Source organism: Aquarana catesbeiana, linkage group LG01, assembly GCF_042186555.1.
Source record: "Aquarana catesbeiana isolate 2022-GZ linkage group LG01, ASM4218655v1, whole genome shotgun sequence".
Taxonomy (NCBI): Eukaryota; Metazoa; Chordata; class Amphibia; order Anura; family Ranidae; genus Aquarana; species Aquarana catesbeiana.
In genome coordinates, this window is record NC_133324.1 from 106558656 (window position 1) to 106585262 (window position 26607).

Here is a 26607-nt window from a genome sequence, read left to right on the forward strand (position 1 = left end):
GATCGAACTGGTAGCACCACGTCTCATCTCCTGTGATTATGGTTCGCAAAAAAGGGACGATCCTGGTTAAACATGGTAATGAAATCTCCAGAGGTTTCAATCTGTTTTGCTTTCTGTTTGTCTGTCTGCTTGAGCCGCAGAAACTGGGAACAGATCTTCCACTTACCTAAATCATTGCAGATGATGGTGCACACCGTGTCCTTGCTAATGCCCAATTCCTCCGCCATCAATTGTAGAGTCAGTCGCTGAGCTAAAATACAGCCCATTAATTGTAATGTACCTATTTACACAGGCACGTAAACAAGTGCCATGCATTCTTTAGTAAAAAAAAAAAAAATTAGAAAAATCAGCTTTTTTGATCAGTAATTTACGCCTTATGTGCACAAATACGCGCAAATAATTACAAAAAAAGTATGAAAAACTAGATGCTCAAACAGGAGTATCATGGGCAAGAGGCCAAAGAGAGACTGTACTGTGATGCGGCATTATCTCCGCCCACAGTACTAATGTGTGGGATGGAGATAAACTTTCATTGTCATGACCACCAGTGGGGGGTTAACTTTTACTGCCATTATCACCAATGTGGGTGGGGGGGACGATAGGAGGGTTAACGTTCACTGTCGCTGACCACCAATGCAGGGGGAAGGTGCTGGGTTTCATTTCGCTGTCACTGACCATCAATTCGGGGATGTGGGGGGATAAAAGTTCACTGCTAGTACAGACACCAATGCTGGGGGTTATTATTGCATCCACTGACACCAATGCTGGGGGTTATTATTCTATCCACTAACACCAATGTTATGGGGTTATTATTGCATCCACTGACACCATTGTTGGGGGGTTATTATTGTGACCACTGACACTAATGTTGTGGGGTTATTATTGCATCCACTGACACCAATGCTGAGGGTTATGATTGTATCCACTGACATGAATGTTGGGGGGGTTATTATTGTGACCACTGACACTAATGTTGTGGGGTTATTATTGCATCCACTGACACCAATGCTGAGGGTTATGATTGTATCCACTGACATGAATGTTGGGGGGGGGGTTATTATTATAATCACTGACACCAATGTTGGGGAGTTATTATTGTGATCACTGACACCAATGTTGGGGGTTATTATTGCATCCACTGACACCAATGCTGGGGGTTATTATTGAATCTACTAACACCAGTGTTGGGGGATTATTATTATATCCACTCAGACCAATGTTGAGGGGTTATCGTTGTGTTCACTGACACCAAAGTTGTGGGGTTATTATTGCATCCACTGACACCAATACTAGGGGTTATTATTGCTTCCACTGACCAAATGTTGAGGGTTATAATTGCACTCACTGACATCAATACTGTTGTTATTGTGTCCACTGACACCTATAAAGGGGGGTCACCATTCTGTCTGCTGACACCAATGCTGGGAGTTATTATTGCATTCAAGAAAACCAATGCCGGCGGTTATAATAACTGCCACTGACACCAATGCTGGGGTCATTGTAATCCAACTTCTACAGTGCACATTGTGATAAACTGCAAACAATGCAGAAGATTCAAAGAAAGGGGGGACAGGGAGGTCACAAACCTCGGGACTTTAAAGGCTCACTAATACAATATATAAAATGAATTTTATTACAAAGATAAAAAACATGAGAACAGTATTTCATCCATATCAAAAGTCAATTGTTCTATACAAATGCGTAGTTAACAGACACCACCACTCAACATGTTTCGCTCAGCAGAGCTTCCTCAGGAGATTCCGGTATAATGTTTTAAATGATATAGACAACAAAAATATTGGAATGAATGCTCATGTTGATAAATGCAAAAAAAGCAAAAAAAACATATTAATAGACAACATTCTTATTGGCATAAACTAAGTATGCAAAGATTTCAACATAGTGAGTTTAATATCCATTATAAAGCACTAATCCATACTTATAGATATAAGGAAGAGACATGGACCTTACTCCGGATTGCCCAGAATTGAAATGTAGCTTGAAAATGAAGAAATACAGATTTCATATGTGCGTCCCATTGGTAAAATGCCCAGCCAGTGTTTGCAGAAGGAGACAGAAAAAGCACTTTTCCTGTAAAAACAGGAAAAGAATATATAAAATGGGGGTGTCCCTTTTTGAAATATACAATACAGGGACCAATTCAATGATATTAAAGGAATAAATGAATAATTTACCTTGGCGTGTTGTGCAGGTTGAATCAATTTAATAGATACTTAATCCTGCTGATTAGAGTTAATATCAAACAGTGGTGATGAACCCAGATTGTTGAATGTCAGCAGGGATGCAGTCAGTGCCAGTGTCATGAGAAAAAGATGGCGGCCATGTTTTGACGTGACCCAGCGTGATCACATGTGCGCCATCACTAGCTTCGGTGCATGCGCCCCGGCATTCCTATACCTCAGCCATGACCCGCCGGTGACGTCAGACGCCACCGGCTCAGAGAGAGACTATGAATTGCGGGATTTCGACGCTACACTCTGTCAGAGACCCACTGAGAGAGGGAGAGGAAACATCTCTCCTGTCTCTGCTTAATTGCTTTTTCTTCCCTATGCTGGTAAGTCAACTCTTATTTATGTGACTATCCTGTTCACTTTGAACAGCCATTACTTGAATATTTGAACCATTGGGTTCTCTCCTATGGTGCTTTATTAGTACATATTTTTTTCAGATTTGCCTGGGAAGTGACAGCCCTTGAATCTATTTCCCATGCTATGAGTTTTTCTCATAAAGCTGGCACTGACTGCATCCCTGCTGACATTCAACAATCTGGGTTCATCACCATTGTTTGATATGAACTCTAATCAGCAGTATTAAGTAGCTATTAAATTGATTCAACCTGCACAACACACCAAGGTAAATTATTCATTTATTCCTTTAGTATCACTGAATTAGTCCCTGTATTGTATATTCCAAAAAGGGACACCCCCATTTTATATATTCTTTTCCTGTTTTTTCAGGAAAATAGTTTTTTCTGTCTCCTTCTGCAAACATTGGATAGACATTTTACCAATTGGACGATCTTTATACATATGAAATCTGTATTTCTTCATTTTCAAGCTACATTTCAACTCTGGGCAATCCGGGGTAAGGTCCATGTCTCTCCCTTATATCTATAAGTATTGATTAGTGCTTTATAATGGATATTAAACTCACTATGTTGAAATATTTGCATACTTAGTTTATGCCAATAAGAATGTTGTCTATCAATATGTTTTTTTGCATTTATCAACATGAGCATTCATTCCAATTTTTTTGTTGTCTATAGCATTTAAAACATTACCAGAATCTCCTGAGGAAGCTCTGCTGAGCGAAACACGTTGAGTGGTGGTGTCTGTTAACTATGCCTTTGTATAGAACAATTGACTTTTGATGGATTAAATATTGTTCTCATATTTTTTATCTTTGTAATAAAATTAATTTTATATATTGTATTAGTGAGTCTTTCAGTCTCTTTACCTAACACCTTTAAAGTCCCGAGGTTTGTGACCTCCCTGTCCCCCCTTCTTTGAATCCTTTGTATATTGGGACGTGGTGTTTATTTTGATTGCCTCTCTCTTATCTTTCTGCAAACAATGCAGCAGGGCTAAAATATTTGTGCATTGAGGCACCTTATGGCCCATTAATTTGAATGGGCTGCCTAATTGATGCAATACAACTCAAGGCATTAAAACTTGCTGCAATTGTTCAGCCCTCTGGAAGAGTTAAGGCCACACTTGGGGTTCTCTATAATTTTCAAGTTGGCCACCGTTGCCCCAGAGCAAACCCCCGCCCAATTAAAAGAGCTCAGGGTTCAGATGTAAGAAGGTTTTACCCACTTCCAGACCAGGCCATTTTTTGAGATACGGCACTGTGTTGCTTTAACTGACAATTGCACGGTCATGTGACGCTATACCCAAATAAAATGTATGTCCCTTTTCCCACAAATAGAGCTTTCTTTTGGTGGTCTTTGATCACCACCTTTTTATTTTTTGCGCTATAAATAAAAAAGACTGACAGTTTTGAATAAAAAACAAGATTCCTTACTTTCTGCTATAAAAAAATCCCAATAAAATCATTTAAAAAATCACATTTCTTCATCAGTTTAGGCCAATATGTATTCTGTTATATATTTTTAGTAAAAAAAAATCCCAATAAGCATTTATTGATTGGTTTCCGCAAAAGTTATCGCCTCTACAAACTATGGGTTAGATTTATGGCATTTCTTTTTATCTTTTTTATTTTTTTTACTAGTAATGGCAACGATCAGCGATTTTTAGCTGGACTGTGACATTGTGGCGAACAAATCTGACCCTAAGTGACACTTTTTGGGGACCAGTGACACCAATACAGTGATTAGTGCTAAAAAGATGCACTGATCCCTGTATAGATGACACTGGCAGGGAAGGGGTTAACACTAGGGGCGATCAAAGGGTTAAGTGTGTCCTAGGGAGATTCGTTCTAACTGTGGGGGGGGGAGGGGGAGTGTTACACTGGAGGAAAAGAGACATAGGGGGTTATTTACGAAAGGCAAATCTACTTTGCACTGAAAGTGCACTTGGAATTGCAGTCGCTATGAATCTAAGGGGTAGATCTGAAATGAGTGGAAGCTCTGCTGATTTTATCATCCAATCATGTGCAAGCTAAAATGCTGTTTTTTACTTTCCTTGAATGTCCCCCTCGGATCTACAGCGACTGCACTTCCAAGTGCACTTTCAAGTGCACTTGCAGTGCAAAGTGGATTTTCCTTTAGTAAATAACCTCCATAGATTTAAGCTTAGCTGAAATAGAAGATCTCTCTTTTCCTCACTGAAAGATCAGCAGTGTGCCTTGTTTACATAGGCACACCACTGCTCTGTGTCTCCTGTAAAGGATCGGTGGATCACGGCGGCCATCTGACCCGCTGCTAATTGGCTCCCGCTGTGATTGGACACCCTGCGTGCACCCCCTACACCTCGTTCACAAAATCACGTACAGGTACGTGATTTTGCGCAGCCGGGCAGCCCTGCCACAGTATATGTACGGCGGGCGGTCCGGAAGCGGGTAATGTTACATCAGAAGACACAGTTTTACAATCTGATAACCAACAGATTATTGAACAGAATGAAATAATGATTTGATAAAGACTAAACATGACATGAATTGGATGTCTATATACTGTAACCTAGAAGATTTAATGTGACCACTCGGCCTTCTGTACATTATAGCATGGGCATGTTTGGCATCAAGCTGATTGGGTATTGTTTTATACATTTGTGTAAATGCTTGTTTACAATATTGTACCATCAAATTATGCAAATTGTATGAAACTAGACTCTATGTTTTTGTGCTCTCAATCATATAGGTTTAACTGTTTCACAGGCTTTGAAAAGGGTGGTGTTGTCATGTGCAGGAATATCTATTATATGTTCAACTCATAAATGCTCCCTGTGATTACAACTGCATTGTTTATAGAGTTTATGTCTCAGATCACTATAGTATATGATTTGAAACATAGATAAATAAAATGTGCTATATCATTTACCCCTGATTTTGTACTTTGACAAAGTAGGCTTCCTTTGTTACAAATCCTATGGTGACCCATCACAAACATATTTGTGATCCAATTTGGGTCCTCACTCAAAGTTTAAGAAACACTGATTTACTGGATAGGATCACATGTCTTTCGTAAGAATTATATGTACTTTAAGCAGATGTTTATTACTATCTATGCTTTTAACCTTTTAATACATATTTTCTGTCTTAGGGATTTGTCTACTACAGTTACTTTAGGATCTTTATCACAGACAAAACCAAATAAGGACACACAAAAGTTCCATGTTTTAAAATGGATTCCTAATAAAAAATTTGATCCAAGTACAAATGATAATGATATCCAGATCTTAGAGGTAGGTGTATTAATCCTCCACAGACATTAGATGTAATCTCATGCCCAGTAATTGTACTGAAATTCATGTGCTGTGAAATTAAAATATCTGATAATGCAGAATGCTAGGCTTTAGATAAGGTTCAGGTTCAGTGCTACTATGGGTTTTCAGTAAATTCCCTGGATTTGCAAAGTTCATGAACCACAAACGTCTGTATCAAAACTTCTCAGGTTCACCACCAGAAATAAGGAACAACCAATAATGATGTGCATTGCCCTTCCTTGGTCATCTGAGCTGAAGGAATGAATAACCCAGCCCTCTAACTATTAAAGGATGGGTTTACAGCTGCCCTATTGTTGGTGCATGTTAGGAAAAGCTGTCAATTATGTATAGTGGGGAAAATAATTATTTGATCTCCTGCAGATTTTGTGAGTTTGCCCATTACATAGGAATGAAGGGTCTATAATGTTTATCATAGGTGTATTTTAAATGATAGAGACAGATTATCAACCAGAAATCCAGAAAAAAACACATGATACAAATGTTATAAATTGAGTTGCAGTACAGTGAATAAAATAAGTATTTGATCCCCAAGCAAAACATGACTTAGTACTTGGTGGGGAAACCCTTGTTGGCAAGCACAGAGGTAAGACGTTTCTTGTTGTTGGTTACCAGGTTTGCACACATCTCAGGAGGAATTTTGGTCCACTCTTCTTTACAGATCTCCTCTAAATCCTTAAGGTTTCTTGGCTGTTGCTTGGCAACTCGTAGTTTCAGGTCCCTCCATACATTTTCTATAGCATTAAGGTCTGGAGACTGGCTAGGCCACTTCATTACCTTAATGTGCTTCTTCTTAAGTCATTGCTTTGTTGCCTTGGCGATATGTTTTCGGTCATTGTCATGCTGGAAGACCCATCCACGACCCATCTTCAGTGTTCTGGCTGAGGGAAGAAGGTTCTCATCCAAAATCTTACAATACATGGCCCCGTCCATTGGCCCCTCAATGTGACAACGTTGGCCTGTACCTTTAGCAGAAAAACAGCCCCAAAGCATAATGTTTCCACCTCCATCCCTATCCTCCATAGGGATGGTGTTCTTAGGATCATAGTCAGCATTTTTCTTCCTCCAAACACGGCAATTCGAGTTAACGCCAAAGAGTTCAATTTTGGTCTCATCTGACCACAGCACTTTCTCCCAATCCCTAAAACTTCAGACAGGCCTGTACATGTGCTTCTTGAGGAGAAGGACCTCGCGGGCGCTGCAGGATTTCATTCCATGATGGCGTATTGTGGTACCAATGGCTTGTTTGGTGACTGTGGTCCCAACTGCCTTGAGATTATTCACAAGCTCCTCCCGTGTAGTTCTGGGCTAATCCCTCACTTTTTTCATGATCATCTTTACCCCATGAGGCAAAATCTTGCATGGAGTTCCAGACCGAGGGCAATTGATGGTTATTTTCTATTTCTTCCATTTGTGAATAATCCCTCCAACAGTTGTCTCCTTCTCACCAAGCTTCTTGCAAACAATACACCCACAGCCACCCCCCCAGTCGGTCAGTGACCAGCCCCGTACTTACCCCTTCTAGGTCGCAGGCAACGCTTCCTCCAGGCGACTGCTTCCCCTGTGTCTCCTCCTCCTCTACATCATGGCAGCTTCCGCCATGGGTCTCCTCCCTCCTCCTCCTAGGCCGCCAAAAAGAATCGCTTCTCCCCTCAGCCAATCAGGTGACGGGTCTCAAGACCCGCTTCCTGATTAGCCAGGAGGGTAATAGGAAGATAATAGCAAATATTAATTTGCTATTGTCACACAACTCCACCCTTTTTGAAGCCTATTAGAGCCTCTGGCTCTAATCACGTGCTTAAAAAAAAAAACCCATTGGAATCCATGCGTCCGGCGCCCTGCATGTAGATTAGGGGGCCAGACGCATGGATAGAGGGGCGGCGCCCCTGCAGCCTGCATTATGGGCCACCACTGTTAAAATACTAGTCACTTAGGCCTGCCAAGATTCTAACCATTAATGGGTAGGTACAACCAGACTGTCAGATTCTCTTGCGATTATCGCTAGCGGCTGCTATTTCCCCCTAAGAAATGTGCACCGTGTATGGCAAGTCTAGGTCCCTTAACTGATAAGCAATGGTAGGTTATGTAAAATAGCAGTCTCAAGCATTTTCCATTTCTCAGCAGAAGGGCCAAACCTGCAGACATTTCTGAAGAACTGAGTCTTGACGGTCATAATGGCAGTTCTCCTATGGTAAAGCCTTCCCTGACAGCACACCTTTGAGTGATTTCTTAGTCCCAGGGCACATGCACACAGGCGTATTGTGTTCATGCAGAATCTTGCTGGCAGCAAGATCCTGTGTAAAAAGTTGTCTGCACATTTGTGCTAACGTTTATGTGCATACAGCATACATGCACCCCACTGACCATAGCCACTACTCAGGTCCAACATGTAAATATTAACAATGTGGTGCCATTGCAACGTACTATACACTATTGATGTTCACATCTCCCTCTAAATGGGCCATTAATTCTGCGGCACCTGCGCAAATTGACCTTGGACGATTTTGAATGACTGAAGACTGAGGCCATTCTGCACATGTACCATTGCCACATGAATCGCTCATTCAGGGCTGGCATGTAAACATCAATAGTGTGTAACCAGAGGTGGCACCATATGCGGTGATTGTGGCTGGGTGCACACAAGATGTGTCCAGCCAGGATCATTAAAAAATTTCCTTCGTGCTGGTGGATAAATAAATAAATATACTTGTGACTAGGACATATATAATTCAGTGATTTGTGTCGAACAGTGAAAAATTATATTGCAGCAAAATGAGGGTGTTCACATAAACACTAAAAGGATGAATATTAAAATAAATTTCGCGCAATATTAACAATCGGTATCCGTGAAATACTGTGTAAACATAAATGGTGGCTATAATGGATAATAAATGCTGCAATAATAGTCGCTAGATTCTGCGATCTGACTCTGCGATTTCCAGGGTCAGTGGTCTCTATGTTGCAGCCTATAATAAATAACTTTGTGATAAAGTGCTGGTGCTATATTAGAGAAGTGAAAAAACGTCTATATGACTAATAAATTATTGTGAAAAAACATCCATGAATAGAAAGCATGCTAAAATCTAATAAACACATTCACGTTAATAAAGGCTAAAAGTAAAACATCTTCCTGTGAAACAAATGATATATATAAGTAAAATAGCCGTGAGAAAAGAATTTATTAAAATAAATATATATATAACCTGTGAATAAAAAAACCTTTCTGTGAAATAAATATGCAACCAATCAAAGATGATACTTGAACAGTAGAAAGCGCCAACAATAATCTTTTCTAAAAATGAATGCAGTCACAATTCACTAAAATATAGCCTTTAAAATGCAGGTGATAAATAAACAGTCCTTGGGGATAGAGAATAGGTGGCAATATATATAAAATTTCATAAATAATTCTTCTGTTCCAACTGGTTCTTTGTTATATACTAATTATATTATTTCTGTAGTAATGCCTCCTACTGTGGTCTCACAGAACTCTCACCTTAAATCAGTATTAATCAGGCTTTCAGTGATTGTGTCTTTAAGCAGTAGAAGCAGTATCAAGAAGTCTCACTTTCTTTGCTGTTAACTCTCCATGGTTTCTTCTATGTCACTCCGCTCTAATAAACTCAGTAAATAAAATGAGGGAGGAGGGGAGAGAGAAAGGAGGCTCCACTAGTGTATTAACGTTTTAAAACCAACAGGGGGATATTTATTTAAGTATTGCTCTTACATTTGTTACATTAAAAATAGGCAGAGTAAAATGAGTAAATGGTGTGGCGTTCTCAGCGCCCTTTCACTTGTGCTTCAGTCTGTGTGTGCCGCTCCAGCCAATCCCTACGCGTTACGACACCGTCATGTGTTTTCATCTGGGGAACCGGATTGGCTGTTCTATGTTCGCTTATGTATAGTCAAACCGGAAATTCCAAAACCGCCATTTTACTTGTGGTTATATTCGTTTTACTCGGCGGACTGTGTACTAAAAACGGAAGTACTAAATCCGCCATTTTACTTAGGGTCATATTCATTTTTTCTCGGCGGCCATTTTTCTTTGGATTTTAGGAAGTTAGTACTCCATTTTGTTGTAGGTATATGTGTTATAATACTACTCTATATGTTATAATCCTATATGGGCAGCCATTTTTTTGGTGGGATTGAAATTACATATTACGTCCTATTGTGATTGGCATCTATCACAACGGGAGTTATATTGTAGGAATTCTGGAGGTTAATACAACAGGTTCCTTTGTTATATTCACTACTATGTTTAAGGAAGTCCTTCTACAATAAAAATGTGTATAAAATAAAATCTGTGTATTTGCAACGTCTTCGTATTTGGAGATATATTATAAATAAATTGCATATTGCTATTGTTTTAATATATGAATGAAGCATATATGAGAGTGCCTTGATAGGTCAACCAGCTAATCTGTATATTCTATACATATTATTAAAACCATTGATTAAAGTTCATATTAAAAACAATTCTCATCAAATACCAATATGATAATAATAAAAAAAAATCTATAAATATTTTGATAATAGATAATCGATATTGGTGACAATGATAAATAATTGTAATATCCTCTAAAATACACAATCGTATAAAAGTAAATTATATAATGGGATAATCACCAGCAATAGGGAGAGAATAAATTAAGATTATATATAAAATAATATGTTGGAGATATTTAAATTTTCAAATGATATTTCAAGTATTAAATATTATATTTAATGCTAAACATTGTTAAAAGTAAGAAATTAAAAATTATTTAAAAAACAGTTTAAGTCGAATTCCACGTTTAAACCCCCAGGTACCAGGGAGCGTAAAGTATGAATCCATCTGGATTCTTTACGGCTGATATCACGAACCAAATGGCTTCCTCTCCATGTTGGTTTATGTTTTTCAATTCCCCAAAATTGGAGTTGCGAGGGGTCTTTGTTGTGTACTAGTGCAAAGTGTTTTGATACACTGTGTTTGGGGAAGCCAGATTTTATATTTTGTACATGTTCCTTTAATCGTGTTTTAAGCGCTCTTTTTGTGTGGCCTACGTATTGAAGGTTGCAGCTGCACTGCAACACATAGACCACCCCTTTTGTGTGACATCCTTTAAAATCCTTATTATTAAAGTTTTGTCCTGTGTTAGTGGCTGTAAAATCTTTACGTTTTCCTTGAAATTTTTTCGAGTGGCGGCATGCATAGCAATTGCGACAGGGATAAAATCCTTTTCCTGAGAAAAATGTATACGAAGATGTGGAGGGAGGGTCAATAACTGACTTCACGATTATGTCTCTAATAGTTGGTGCTCTTTTATATACTATGTTGGGCCTTTCTGGTAATATTTCTTTGAGGTCCCTATCGTTTTTTAAGATGTGCCAGTGTTTTTGAATGACTTTTGCTACATCTTTATATTGTATATTAAAATCTAGTATTATACTAGGTGCCTCTTGTTGTAGTTTTTTCTTGGGTTGTTCTTCAAGCATTTTCTTCCTGTCGATCAGGTTGACATGTTCAATCTGGTTTTTTATCCAGTGTTCATCATATCCTTTTGTCCTGAATCTTTCTCCAATCACCTGTGCTTGATTCCGATAATCTTCTTCTTTTGTACAATTCCTTTTGAGTCTTGTAAATTGGCCCTTTGGTATATTGTATAGCCATGGTTTTTAGTGGCAGCTATCTATTGATAGATAGCTGTTGGCATCTACGTTTTTAAAGTGCGTTTTAGTCACTATCTTCTGTCCCTCAAGACTAATATTTAAATCTAGGAAGTTTATTTCTTTCTCATCTATTTTCCATACCAAGTTGATATTTTTCTCGTTGTCATTCAATTTGTTAAGGAAGGTTTCCAGGCTATCTCTATCTCCGTTCCAGACTATGACCACATCGTCTATAAATCTTAATAATATGTATAGAATATACAGATTAGCTGGTTGACCTATCAAGGCACTCTCATATATGTTTCATTCATATATTAAAACAATAGCAATATGCAATTTATTTATAATATATCTCCAAATACGAAGACGTTGCAAATACACAGATTTTATTTTATACACATTTTTATTGTAGAAGGACTTCCTTAAACATAGTAGTGAATATAACAAAGGAACCTGTTGTATTAACCTCCAGAATTCCTACAATATAACTCCCGTTGTGATAGATGCCAATCACAATAGGACGTAATATGTAATTTCAATCCCACCAAAAAAATGGCTGCCCATATAGGATTATAACATATAGAGTAGTATTATAACACATATACCTACAACAAAATGAAGGAGTACTAACTTCCTAAAATCCAAAGAAAAATGGCCACCGAGAAAAAATGAATATGACCCTAAGTAAAATGGCGGATTTAGTACTTCCGTTTTTAGTACACAGTCCACCGAGTAAAACGAATATAACCACAAGTAAAATGGCGGTTTTGGAATTTCCGGTTTGACTATACATAAGCGAACATAGAACAGCCAATCCGGTTCCCCAGATGAAGACACGTGACGGTGTCGTAACGCGTAGGGATTGGCTGGAGCAGCACACACAGACTGAAGCACAAGTGAGAAGGCGCTGAGAACGCCACACCATTTACTCATTTTACTCTGCCTATTTTTAATGTAACAAATGTAAGAACAATACTTAAATAAATATCCCCCTGTTGGTTTTAAAACGTTAATACACTAGTGGAGCCTCCTTTCTCTCTCCCCTCCTCCCTCATTTTATTTACTGAGTTTATTAGAGCGGAGTGACATAGAAGAAACCATGGAGAGTTAACAGCAAAGAAAGTGAGACTTCTTGATACTGCTTCTACTGCTTAAAGACACAATCACTGAAAGCCTGATTAATACTGATTTAAGGTAAGAGTTCTGTGAGACCACAGTAGGAGGCATTACTACAGAAATAATATAATTAGTATATAACAAAGAACCAGTTGAAACAGAAGAATTATTTATGAACTTTTATATATATTGCCACCTATTCTCTATCCCCAAGGACTGTTTATTTATCACCTGCATTTTAAAGGCTATATTTTAGTGAATTGTGACTGCATTCATTTTTAGAAAAGATTATTGTTGGCGCTTTCTACTATTCAAGTATCATCTTTGATTGGTTGCAAATTTATTTCACAGAAAGATTTTTTTATTCACAGGTTATATATATATATATATTTATTATTTTTCAAAAAATCTTTTTGATAAATTCTTTTCTCACGGCTATTTTACTTATATATATCATTTGTTTCACAGGAAGATTTTTTACTTTTAGCCTTTATTAACGTGAATGTGTTTATTAGATTTTAGCATGCTTTCTATTCACGGATGTTTTTTCACAATAATTTATTAGTCATATAGACGTTTTTTCACTTCTCTAATATAGCACCAGCACTTTATCACAAAGTTATTTATTATAGGCTGCAACATAGAGACCACTGACCCTGGAAATCGCAGAGTCAGATTGCAGAATCTAGCGACTATTATTGCAGCATTTATTATCCATTATAGCCACCAATTATGTTTACACAGTATTTCACGGATACCAATTGTTAATATTGCGCGAAATTTATTTTAATATCCAGCCAGGATCGCTGCGGGTAATTGCTGGCTCTGTGAACAGTCATGAATAGCTGCAGCAGCTGTCAGCCTGTCATTGTTTTGTTAGGGCGTAGCTATTCGCACACACCTCTCATTCCAGCTGCAGATTCTTGCTGCTGGAAATTGCAGGGTGCGCTAATCGCCCATGCATATGGAGCCTCAGGTTCGTCAATGGCTTTTTCAAGCTTTGCCTAACTAGAATTTTGGATATCATAATTTTTTGCTATTTAGCAAACACATTATTTTGAGCCTTGCAATATTTATTATTTATTCATTTGACAGTTTCTTCTTGAATCGGTTTACAACAGTCCTTCTATATATATGCGCAAAAGTTATCGCATCTACAAAATAGGGGATAGATTTATGGCATTTTTAATAATAATTTTTTTCTTATTAGTAATGGCCGCGATCTGCGATTTTTATCATGACTGCGACATTATGGCGGACAGATCGGACACTTTTGACACTATTTTGGGACCATTGGCATTTATACAGCGATCAGTGCTATAAAAATGTCACTGGCAGGAAAGGGGTTAAACACTAGGGGTCGATCAAGGGGTTAACTGTGTTCCCTCGGCATGTTCTAACTGTAGGGGGGATGGGCTCACTAGAACATGACAGAGATCACTGCTCCTGATCACTGGGAGCAGTAGATCCCTGTCATGTTGCTAGGCAGAACAGGGAAATGCCTTGTTTACATAGGAATCTCCCCGTTCTGCCTCTCCGTGCCACGATCGCGGGCTCACCGGCGGACATCGAGTCCGTGGGACCCGCGGCAGCGTGCGCCCGCTAGCCACAGATGACGCAGCGACGTATGGGTACGTTGTTTTGCGCACCCGTGCCACCTTGCCAACATATATCTGCCTGAGCCGGTCAGCAAGTGGTTAACCATACAGCATTGATGTATGCATCGGAACAAACAAATATTTAAAGTGGTTGTCCAGTCTGGGCAAAAAAAAAATAAAAGTCAGCATCTACAAATACTGTAGCTGCTAACTTTTAATATAAGGACACTCACCTGTCCAGGGATCCAGTGATGTCCTCTCCCGGGCTAGTTCTTCACTAGACTTCGGGTTCCTGGCGCTGGCATCCTAACTTTGGGTAGCCGGCTATGCAGCTTTCGGCTCCACAACCAGATGCCTACTGCACATGTGCTGTGCTTTGTGAATGGTCTCACAGTCTTCCGGGACCTGTGATGTTTCCCAGAAGACTGCGGGGAGGAACGGGGGAAATTCTGCTTGGATATCCGAGGCGATCCAAGCGGAAGTGGGAGCGGGTACCTGTTAAAACCAGGTACCCTTCCAAAAAAAATTACTTGCCAAACATAGGAATAGAGAGGGAGAGGAGGACTTAAAGTGTAACTTCCCCTTTTGGTTGGAGTTCCAATTGAAGGCTTCTGTACTGTAAAATATGAGAAAATAATTTAGAGAAAATGTTTAAAATTTGTTTTGGAACATTATTTATGTAAAATAGTTTATATATTAAAGCTGAACTCCAGCCATACCTTCAGTTTGTTGTACATGCTCCTCTCCTCTACTGAAATTGTTTACTCTGATTTCACTGCCCGCTGTAAGCATCTTACAGTATGCATTAGGCCCTCTGCTCATGTCTTGGCTGGAGGACATCCAGCATCATCAGACTCTTTTCTTTCTCCCAGCCTGACTGCCTCTGGCTTGCCCTGCTACTTATTTGGATTTCAGTTTTTTCATGGAGGCTCAGCATCACATATTGGTATTGCCTAGTATGGCTTGCTTGCATAGGAATGCACACTCCTGCAGACTGGCACTTACCCATTAGGGCATGTGCAGTGATGTTTTTAGGAAATGTGCAGCACCCTACTGGCCCTCTGCCTGTATTGCACAGAGTATTACGGAGAATCACGGAGACCTAGTGATGACATCACCGTGTCTAAAAAAAAAAGTATGTAACGAAAAAGTAAAGGTTTTATTTAAACATTTAAGTGCAGGGCTTAGTAAATGAGCAGAAGCTCTGCTGACTTTTATCATCCAATCATATGCAAGTAAAAAAGCTGTTTTTTTTTTATTTTTTATTTTCCTTGTTCGTGATTGGGTATTCTTTGTAAAGTGAAGCTTTACCTTATATACTAAGCTTTGGAGCAACTGCACTTGCACTTTGCCAAGTGCACAGACTATTTTCATTTAGTAAATCTACCCCTCTGTATCAATTTCCTCCAACGTGGCCCTTTAAAGATTAATTCCGCTGAATTTGGTCCACTATTGCATTTGAGTTTGACACGCTCTAAGGAGTAAAGAATATTTTTGTTGCTTTCAGCTATCTGGAGAAGCCCGACTGGACAGATCTGTCAACTGTATGCCATTGCCGAAAAAAATTAAAAATATCAAACCAGGAACAGTTTGTGAGACAGCTGGATGGGGAAAAACTTCATACAAGGATAAATACAGTTCTACATTTCTAATGGAAGTAAATGTGCCAATAATAAGCAATCAAAAGTGTAAAGCCATGTGGAAAAAGAGGAACCTAAAAATAACAAAAAACATGTTGTGTACCCTTGTGGACAAAGATGGAAAAGACACATGTGATGTAAGTTAGCTGTGGACAAATGTGGTGCACTGTTATTCAGCTCTGTAGTTCTGGAGCCAAGGTTTGCAGTGCTGAAAAAGGTAAAAAAAAACTTCTGCCACCCACCTTTGACCTATCTCTAAAATTAGGGGCCCATTCGCTCCTAGCAATTTGGAATCAGTGTGACTCTGCCCGCGATTCCTAATTACGGTCAATTGCGTGACCTATGTTTGGGTGCCATTCATTTTTAATGGTACCCCAATTGCGGTGTGATTTTTCCGCAATTGTCGTGTGAAAAAAAATGCATGGCAATTGCAGGAATACATGCGTGAAAACAATCTCTTGAAGCTTGTCGCACAAAAAAGTGCAGGAGCTTCCTTTGTGTGACAATTGTGTATACGGCAGCCTTTTTAAGTGAATGGGCTGCCCTACGCACAGCACGTGGAAATGTGTGTAAATCGTCAACAAAATAATGTGAGCAAGAATGTGCATGGGGCCTAAAGCAGACCATAGTTCCTAACCCTCCCCTAACCTTTACACCCACACTAATGGAGCTGTAGTAGTTTGCACTTTTATTTATTTCTCCCATGTGGAGAACTAAACCCCTGTTTTTAATGCAGACTGTTGGACAGTAGGGATGAGCCGAACACCCCCCATCCAGAACATGCGAACAGGCAAAAAATTTGTTCGAACACGCAAACACCATTAAAGTCTATGGGACACGAACATGCATAATCAAAAGTGCTCATTTTAAAGGCTTATATGAAAGTTATTGTCATAAAAAGTGTTTGGGGACCTGGGTCATGCCCCAGGGGACATGTATCAATACAAAAAGAAGTTTTAAAAACAGACGTTTTTTCGGGAGCAGTGATTTTAATAATGCTTAAAATGAAACAATAAAAGTGTAATATTCCTTTAAATTTCGTACCTGGGGGGTGTCTATAGTATGCCTGTAAAGGGGTGCATGTTGGCCTGGTACAGTTCAGGGGGGGGGCACTCTCTCGTCCCCCCTCTTTTCCTGCGGCCTGCCAGGTTGCGTGCTCAGATAAGGGTCTGGTATGGATTTTGAGGGGGACCCCCACGCCATTTTTTAAAAAAATTTTGGCGCAGGGTTCCCCTTAATATCCATACCAGACCTGAAGGGCCTGGTATAGAATTTAGGGGGACCCTAAAGCATTTTTTTTTTTTTTTTTTAATTTTGGTTCGGGGTTCCCCTGTGGGGAAATTCCATGCCGTTTTTATCAATGAACTTTTATGTGTATTGCCGGATCGACAATTCATTATAGCCGGCGCTAGCGATAGTAGTTTTACATTACTTTTTTTCCTTCAGAAATGTCATTTTGCATTCTGACTGTTCTAAACACGGGAAACATGCACCCCTTTACAGGCACACTATAGACACCCCCCAGGTATGAAATTTAAAGGAATATTACACTTTTATTGTTTCACTGTAAGCATTAATAAAATCACTGCTCCCGAAAAAACGGCCGTTTTTAAAACTTTTTTTTGCATTGATACATGTCCCCTGGGGCAGGACCCAGGTCCCCAAACACTTTTTATGACAATACCATGCATATAAGCCTTTAAAATTAGCACTTTTGATTTCTCCCATAGACTTTTAAAGGGTTTTCCACGGCTTTCGAATTTACCGCGAACGGCCGAACAGCCAATGTTCGAGTCAAACTCATGTTCGACCCAAACATAAAGCCCATCCCTATTGGATGGGTTAATTTGGTCAGTTCCTAGACTGGTTGGTGAGTTGAGCTATGGAATGTTCTGTTTTTGTCTTTCATGTGATTGCCCTTCCATGTGCTCCTTGCTGTGAAGGCCAGTTATAGGTGGGGCAGGGGCCATTTGTTTGTTAAGGGTCAGCAATATGCTGGCAGTGAGGTACAAAGTCAAACTGTCAAAAGTCCAGGCCGGAGTCGGTAACACAGATGAGGAGCAGGCTGTTCCAGTAGCAAGATCAGCAGGTTTTTAGGAATACAGGATACATCCAGGGATGATGCTAGGCAGACCTCAGATTTAAATAGGCCTTCGTATTGGCAGCATCTGTGAGCGCGTTTGTGCATGTACATTTGTGCCCTGGTGTGTGTGTGCACTTGCGCGCGCATATTCTCATCCTTGCACACCTTGTTAAACACCTATGCACACAAAAATGAGCCAGCCAGCATGAGGTTCCTGACAGAGCCTAGACTGGGGGTCAGCAACCAGTAGATCACAGACAGGTGCCTGGTAGATCACAGGCTGGGCACGCTGACCCACTATTTTAGAGCATCAAACAGTGCAATGCAGAGGGGGAGAACTTGTAAAGTTAGAGCTGTGGTAGGGAGCAAGATCCGCATAAGCCAATGCCTCCTCTGTAGTGCTGGCTTCTGTCCCATGAGGAGTAATACCAACTGCACTCCACCTCTTGTCCCGGCTAGCGGTCTCCAGAGTGGTGCCAGCAGAAGAGATCTTCAGGTCAGTGTGAAGCAATACATCGGGCATAATAGTATAGGGCTGCTTTTACACTGATGTGCTGCGGTTTACCCACACTACAGGTGCAGTGCAGTGTACCTGCAGCTCTCCTGCGAGTTTTCTGTGTTTAGCCATAGACTGCTATATAAGAGTATCTCACATAAGTGAGTACACTCCTCACATTTTTGAAAAAAAAAATTATATCTTTTCATGTGACAACACATAAAATATGACACTTTGCTACAATGTAAAGTAGTGAGTGTACAGCTTGTATAACAGTGTAAATTTGCTGTCCCCTCAAAATAACTCAACACACAGCCATTAATGTCTAAACCGCTGGCAACAAAAGTGAGTACACCCCTAACTGAAAATGTCCAAATTGGGCCCAATTAGCCATTTTCCCTCACCTGTGTCATGTGACCAATTAGTGTTACAAGGTCTCAGGCGTGAATGTGGAACAGGTGTGTTAAATTTGGTGTTATCGCTCTCACTCTCTCATACTGGTCACTGGATGTTCAACATGGCAAAGAACTCTCTGAGGATCTGAAAAAAATAATTGTTGCTCTACATAAAGATGGCCTAGGCTTTAAGAAGATTGCCAAGACCCTAAAACTGAGCTGCAGCACGGTGGCTAAGACCATACAGCGGTTTAACAGAAAAGGTTCCACTCAGAACAGGCCTCACCATGGTCAATCAAAAGAAGTTGAGTGCACGTTCTCAGCGTCATATCCAGAGGTTGTCTTTGGGAAATAGACGTATGAGGGCTGCCAGCATTGCTGCAGAGGTTGAAGGGGTGGGTGGTCAGCCTGTCCGTGCTCAGACCATATGCCGCTCACTGCATCAAATTGGTCTGCATGGCTGTCGTCCCAGAAGGAAGCCTCTTCTAAAGATGATGCACAAGAAAGCCCGCAAACAGTTTGCTAAAGACAAGCAGACTAAAGACATGTATTACTAGAACCATGTCCTGTGGTCTGGTGAGACCAAGATACATTTTTTTGGTTCAGATGGTGTCAAGCGTGTGTGGCGGCATCCAGGTGAGGAGTACAAAGACAAGTGTGTCTTGCCTACAGTCAAACACAAAAAAACAAAACAAAAAAAAAAACAAAAAAATCTCTCCTGCGCTCAGGTGTCCATGAACTGGATATGTGGTGCAGCCACCTAGAGAAGTAATGCCTAGCGTCTTGCAGCCCTCATTTGAACAATGGGTATTCAAGCTAGAAAAAAATCAGAAAAGAAAGAGGGCGCACCAACCTAGTGCATTACCACTGATAAACTTTAATGCAGCGTAAAAACAGTAAAAATTATACTCACAAACGAGCTAATAAAGATAGCTTCCAAAAGGGCGCAAAAGCACTGTTTCTGTAGATCGACACCCCAGGACCTGTTGCCGAGAGGATCAGACCGGTGCAAATGGCCGATGCTTACGCGTTTACATTTATAGAGAGAGTATGTCGAGAGACCAACCATTGCCCGCTTAGGCTCTGAAGAAAGGGGTGCTCCCCCGAAACGCGTAAGCCATCGGCCATTTGCACCGGTCTGATCCTCTCGGCAACAGGTCCTGGGGTGTCGATCTACAGAAACAGCGCTTTTGCGCCCTTTTGAAAGCTATCTTTATTAGCTCGTTTGTGAGTATAATTTTTACTGTTTTTATGCTGCATTAAAGTTTATCAGTGGTAATGCACTAGGTTGGTGCGCCCTCTTTCTTTTCTGATTTTTTGCCTACAGTCAAGCAAGGTGGTGGGAGTGTCATGGTCTGGGGCTGCATAAGTGCTGCCGGCACTGGAGAACTACAGTTCATTGAGGGAACCATGAATGCCAACATGTACTGTGACATACTGAAGCAGAGCATGATCCCCTCTCTTTGGAGACTGGGCCGCAGGGCAGTATTCCAACATAACGACCCCAAACACACCTCCAAGATGACCACTGCCTTGCTAAAGAAGCTGAGGGCAAAGGTGATGGACTGGCCAAGCATATCTCCAGACCTAAACCCTATTAAGCATCTGTGGGGCATCCTCAAACAGAAGGTGGAGGAGCGCAAGGTCTCTAACATCCACCAGCTCTGTAATGTCGTCATGGAGGAGTGGAAGAGGACTCTAGTGGCAACCTGTGAAGCTCTGGTGAACTCCATGCCCGAGAGGGTTAAGGCAGTGCTAGAAAATAATGGTGGCCACACAAAATATTGGCACTTTTGGCCCAATTTGGACATTTTCAGTTAGGGGTGTACTCACTTTTGTTGCCAGAGGTTTAGACATTAATGGCTGTGTGTTGAGTTATTTTGAGGGGACAGCAAATTTACACTGTTATACAAGTTGTACACTCCCTAGTTTACATTGTAGCAAAGTGTAATTTCTTCAGTGTTGTCACATGAAAAGATATAATAAAGTATTTACAAAAATGTGAGGGGTGTACTCACTTTTGTGAGATACTGTAGATCCTGCAGGTTTGGTGCGCTTTCAAAAAGTTTCAGATGCACTGCGCTATGTTGCCTCCTCACCACTTGATCTAAACCCATGATTGCTGTGCAATGCATGTGATTACGACAAGGTAGTACAGCATTTGGGAGGTTTAAATCAGGTGTGAGGAGGCGACAGTGGGTGATACTGTGCCCTGTGATCTTTGACTTCTCCCGTGTTGTTCAGGTATAGCTCCACCTCTTTAAGGTTGCCTATCCCTGGCCTAGACCATGTGTTTATGATGGCCTGGGCTTACAGGAAGTGGGTTGGATGAGGTTGGAGTATGGACACCATTCAATCCAGAAGATGCTACTCTAGAATGTACAATTCAATTAAATATATATTTATAAAGCCAACTATAATTCTATTTTACATGTTCTGAAACCAATTACAGTTACATATGTAGTGCTACCCCTGTAGGGGCCCCTGGTAATAGTTAGTTCTTCCCTAATAGTACAGAGGCAGCCAACACCACAAACACAGTCTATACACACCTTCAATAACACAGTAACTAGTAACTGTCTTTTTGATATTTATTGCTTTAAATAGGAGAGGGGTTAGGACATGAGATACTCCAAAACACTTGCACAGTAACAGGAGGACACTTTTCTCAAGGCTGACACTCCAGAGTTCTGCCGAGGACAGGGGAATGGCCTGTACTCTGACCACTTATGTATGTGCCAGTACCTCTGGCACTTATATGCCAAAGCACACAGTCACCAGAAAATGATTCAGGGTGATTACTCATAAGTCCCCAGGATGACTGACCTTCTAGCTTCTTCTGGACACAGTCCAGTGAGGGAGACAATCCATCTCCAGACCAGTGCCCTTATGGTGAAGTCCTACAGCCACCTCCTCCTGTGCATCTGCCTGCCTTATCTGCTGATCGCGGGTGCAATGCTTTACAGGCCCCAAGTAAAAAAAATAATAAATGCACATTAATTACCTGCAAAATAATGTGCATTTATTTTTATTTTTTTAAAGGTGAATGTATCCTTTAAACAGACCAGGACAAACATTGCTCCCCTGACAATAGAAGAAGCCAAAAACTAGACTTGCCTAGCATCCTACACTAGGAGGGCACTACACATTTAAACAACTGTTTTTTTCTTATTATTCATAGGGTGATTCTGGAGGACCATTGATCTGCAATGGAGATTTCAGCGGAGTTCTATCTTTTGGAGATGAACACTGTGGGACTCCTGGTAATGCCAGCGTCTACACTCGTCTGACAAAAGAATATATCAATTGGATTAAGGCAGAAATACCATGTAAAATAGAGTGTATGTTTAACTAGGTCCTGCGCACAGTCTTCACAATAATGTAATCTCCATGCTTGTGCTTAATTCAGATTGCAATTAGCTGAAAAATATTTGTGGGCAGTGATAAGAATTTCTAATGTTTAAAAGTTAACCCATGTATGACCCCATTGTATCAAGTGATAATATGATTTTAACCACTTGCCTACAGGGCTCTTTCACCCCCTTCCTGCCCAGACCAATTTTCAGCGCTCTCACAATTTAAATGACAATTACTCAGTCATGCAACACTTTACCCAAATAAAATTTGCGTCCTTTATTTCACACAAACAGCGTTTTCTTTTGGTGGTATTTAATCACTAGTTGTTTTTTTATTTGTTGTGCTATAAATAAAAAAAAGACTGAAAATTTGGTGAAAAAATGGCCTTTTTCTTTGTTTCTGTCATAAAAGTTTGCAAACTAGTAATTTTTCTTCATAAACTTTGGCCAAAATTTATACGGCTACATATCTTCGGTAAAAATAACCCTAATTAGTGTATATTATTTGGTCTTTGTAAAAGTTATAGAGTCTACAAGCTATGGTGCCAGTCATTGAAAATTGATCACACCTGATCACACCTGATGTACTGAAGGCCTATCTCATTTCTTGAGACACTAACAAGCCAGGAAAGTACAAATACCCCCCAAATGACCCCTTTTTGGAAAGTAGACATCCCAATGTATTTAGTAAGTCACATGGTGATTTTTTTGAAGTTGTAATTTTTTTTCCACAATTCTTTTTTTTTTTACAAAATTGTCACATAAACAGGTTATTTCTCTCACACAGCATATTCATGCTTGCAACTACACACCAAAACACATTCTGCTACTCTTCCTGAGTATGGCGATACCACATGTGTGAGACTTTTACACAGCCTGGCCACATACAGAGGCCCACAATTGAAGTAGCACCTTCAGGCGTTCTACAAGCAAAAATTACACATCTCACTACAACCACCTATTACACTTTTGAAGGCCCTGGAGCACCAGGACAATGGAAACGCCCACAAAATGACCCCATTTTGGAAAGAAAACACCCCAATGTATAATCTATGAGGCACAATGAGTCTTTTGAGTGGTTCATTTTTTTCCAGAAGTTTTTGGAAAATGTGGAAAAAAAATTAAAACACATTTTTTTTCTACAAAGTTGTCCATTTTTAAGATATTTCCAACACATAGCATGTACATAGCAAAAATGACACCCCAAAATACATTCTGCTACTGCTCCTGAGTATAGCGATACCACATGTGTGAGACTTTTACACAGCCTGGCCACATACAGAGGCACACCATTGAAGTAGCACCTTCAGGCGTTCTACAAGCATAAATTACACATCTCATTTCTCAACCGCCTATGACAATTTTTAAGGCCTTAGAGCAGCAGGACAATGGAAACACCCACAAAATGACCCCATTTTGGAAAGCAGACACCCCAATGTATAATCTATGAGGCATAATGAGTCTTTTGAACGGTTCTTTTTTTCCAGAACTTTTTGGAAAATGTGGAAAAAAAATTAAAACACATTTTTTTTCCACAAAGTTGTTCATTTTTAAGATATTTCCAACACATAGCATGTTACTAGCAAAAATGACATCAGAGTCTCCTTCTGGGTGATAAACTGCATCCTCAAATCTACAAAAAATGTAATATCTGGGTCTTCAGGGAGTGTGTCCCGCACTGGGCTCACAGCAGCTGATTCCTATGTCATCAATTTAACACATGCGTCTTTTCATTTCTTTTGAATAAATGTACGCATTTTTCATTGTTAGATTTGTACATAAACAAACTCATATTTTAAACCTTTCATTAGACAAACATTTAGTTAGCTGTATATTTGCTGCACAGAATGTCGGACCATTAAAAATTAAATGTTTGACCAAAACAATATCTAACTTTGTCTAATAGCACCTTTGCATAAAAGCTGCAGCTCTGATATATTGGGATGAACCCTTCATTACTGGGTCCAGCTTGCATAAATATATTACAATGGCTTGTTTTCTATCATGCTATTTGTGTAAGAACTCCAGTTTCATGTTTCAAAAGACAACTTTTTCCTGGCAATATTATAATAAATGATAACAATACCCTGCGGTCATGCAGAGATGCCCATAAATCCAAAATATTCTTGCTTTTATACCACGGCACTTACAAGGAAAAGGGGCACATCATTTCACAAATCCACACATTCTGCTTTGGATTTCAAAAATAAAAATAAATAAAAACAAAAGGATCAACAATCTGTATGATGGACCAGAAAGCATCAAAAACTATAAAACAACTGGCTGCAGGTGGCATCTATCCTAACAGGGTGTGTGGATTTGATGTGATGGGTCTGTTAGATTTAAATTGTATTTATTATAACTCTCACATCATGGACCGCACATCAAGTTATTATCAAAAACCTTGAAATTTCATTTTTGTAGAAAAACTTCTTATGTATTCCATCCATCTTGGCTTTGTTAAATATTATGGTAGCTGTATTCCAAATAACAACCTCATCTTAATCTTTTTTTTCTGTCAATAAGGGCTTATTGAATAAATGTAAAATTACAAAAATTGTTATCTTAATCTTAACTAATCCCATTTTTACAAATTTCCCCAATAACCTGGATTTCATTTCCAACCAAAGGTTGTCTAAACCAGTTTTAATATATCTATATTATTAATAAAATTGTTAAACTCATATTAGAAATGAATACTCATTACTTAATTTTACTTAATTTCCCTTTTTTTTAATCCACTCTCAAAAGATTTTCAATTTGTATAATACACGGTTAAATGTAACCTTCATTTTACCATGTTTGGAAAACAGATTCAAAATAATTGTGATCACATTGTTTACCATTAGATTCGTTACCTGGCACATTTTGTTATAAATGTTTTGTCTAAAAAACTGGAATTGGCATGGTGTCCTTCCAGCTTATCACTGACCACATTCTTTCAGGAGAGCACAAAGGAGGGGGTCACATCTGCATACATGACACACACAAGCAATAGAACTAAAGGTCCCAGCATTCACACACACACACCAATATCTCTCTAAAATCTCTTACATTTTTCCCATTTGTACACAACACATGCATATCATTCTCTCACTTTCTTTTAACTCTCATTAATATTTTCCTGCCTTAAATTCTGCATTCCTTATTTTTTTCAGATATCTTTTATATCTAGCTTCTATGATCAGACGGGCAGCCAGAGTGCTCATCCCATCTTCCCTCTCTGACAACATATAAAGTATTCTGTTTTAGCTCTAATTTCTCTGTTTCTGACTCTAATAGTTGTAGTGCCTGACCCCAAATTCATTCCACAACTTAACATGAAAATGTCTCTTTCTGTCTAGTGTTAATGTCAGCCTTGATCCATCCTGCTCACATAGATAGCTGTTTCTCTAGCTGTTTACTCTGCATGATTCTTAGTCCCTGTGGACCTTGGTAACCCAGTTACCCAATGTGGATCACTGTCCACTTTAACCATTAATCTAGGGGCTCAGTATAGGCGGAACCACACCTTCGGTTCATATATAGCACTCCTCTTGCGCTGGGCATTTTTGAGGGTCTCTTACCCTTCATTCCCTTACTTAATTCAATGCCCATAATGACTCGCCAGGCTTCTCTCTTCTCTACGTGTGCCTATACCCTCTTGCCTCTAAACTACTTTATCTAGCAGATTTACTACATATACCTGTGAACAGCACTATTCTTCCCTTTCTTATCTATAACATTCCGATGGACAATAGACAGGGACAACATAACATATATCCACCAATCAATACAGTTCGATTAAGGGGAGTAAAATAGGTACCCTTTGTCCCGAAAATGCCTTACCGATCAAGGAAGTCTGATAACGCAAAAGTAAGCAAAGTCAGCCGGCTGATTATCAGAAATTCCCGGATCGTCTCAAGCTCCTCGTTTCGAAAACTCAGGGTCACCTGGAATCCCCTCCTAAGTAGGGATGAGCCGAACACCCCCCGGTTCGGTTCGCACCAGAACCCGCGAACGGACCGAAAGTTCGCACGAACGTTAGAACCCCATTGACGTCTATGGGACTCGAACGTTCGAAATCAAAAGTGCTCATTTTAAAGGCTAATTTGCATGGTATTGTCCTAAAAAGGGTTTGGGGACCCGGGTCCTACCCCAGGGGACATGTATCAATGCAAAAAAAACTTTTAAAAACGGCCGTTTTTTCGGGAGCAGTGATTTTAATGATGCTTAAAGTAAAAAAAAAAAAGTGAAATATTCCTTTAAATATCGTACCTGGGGGGTGTCTATAGTATGCCTGTAAAGTGACGCGTGTTTCCCATGTTTAGAACAGTCCCTGCACCAAATGTCATTTTTAAAGGAAAA

General features: G+C 39.8%; 1 protein-coding gene across 1 annotated transcript in view; it reads left to right on the forward strand.

The window, feature by feature from the left end:
* Positions 1-22629, forward strand: part of LOC141133237 (granzyme A-like) — a 29447-nt gene extending 6818 nt beyond the window's left edge. Inside the window, exons 3-5 of the mRNA XM_073622498.1 lie at positions 5744-5885; positions 15798-16067; positions 22086-22629. Coding sequence (XP_073478599.1) covers positions 5744-5885; positions 15798-16067; positions 22086-22259 — 586 coding nt within the window. The 3' untranslated portion in view covers positions 22260-22629. The remainder of the gene's footprint in view (positions 1-5743; positions 5886-15797; positions 16068-22085) is intronic.
* The last annotated feature ends 3978 nt before the right edge of the window (positions 22630-26607 follow it).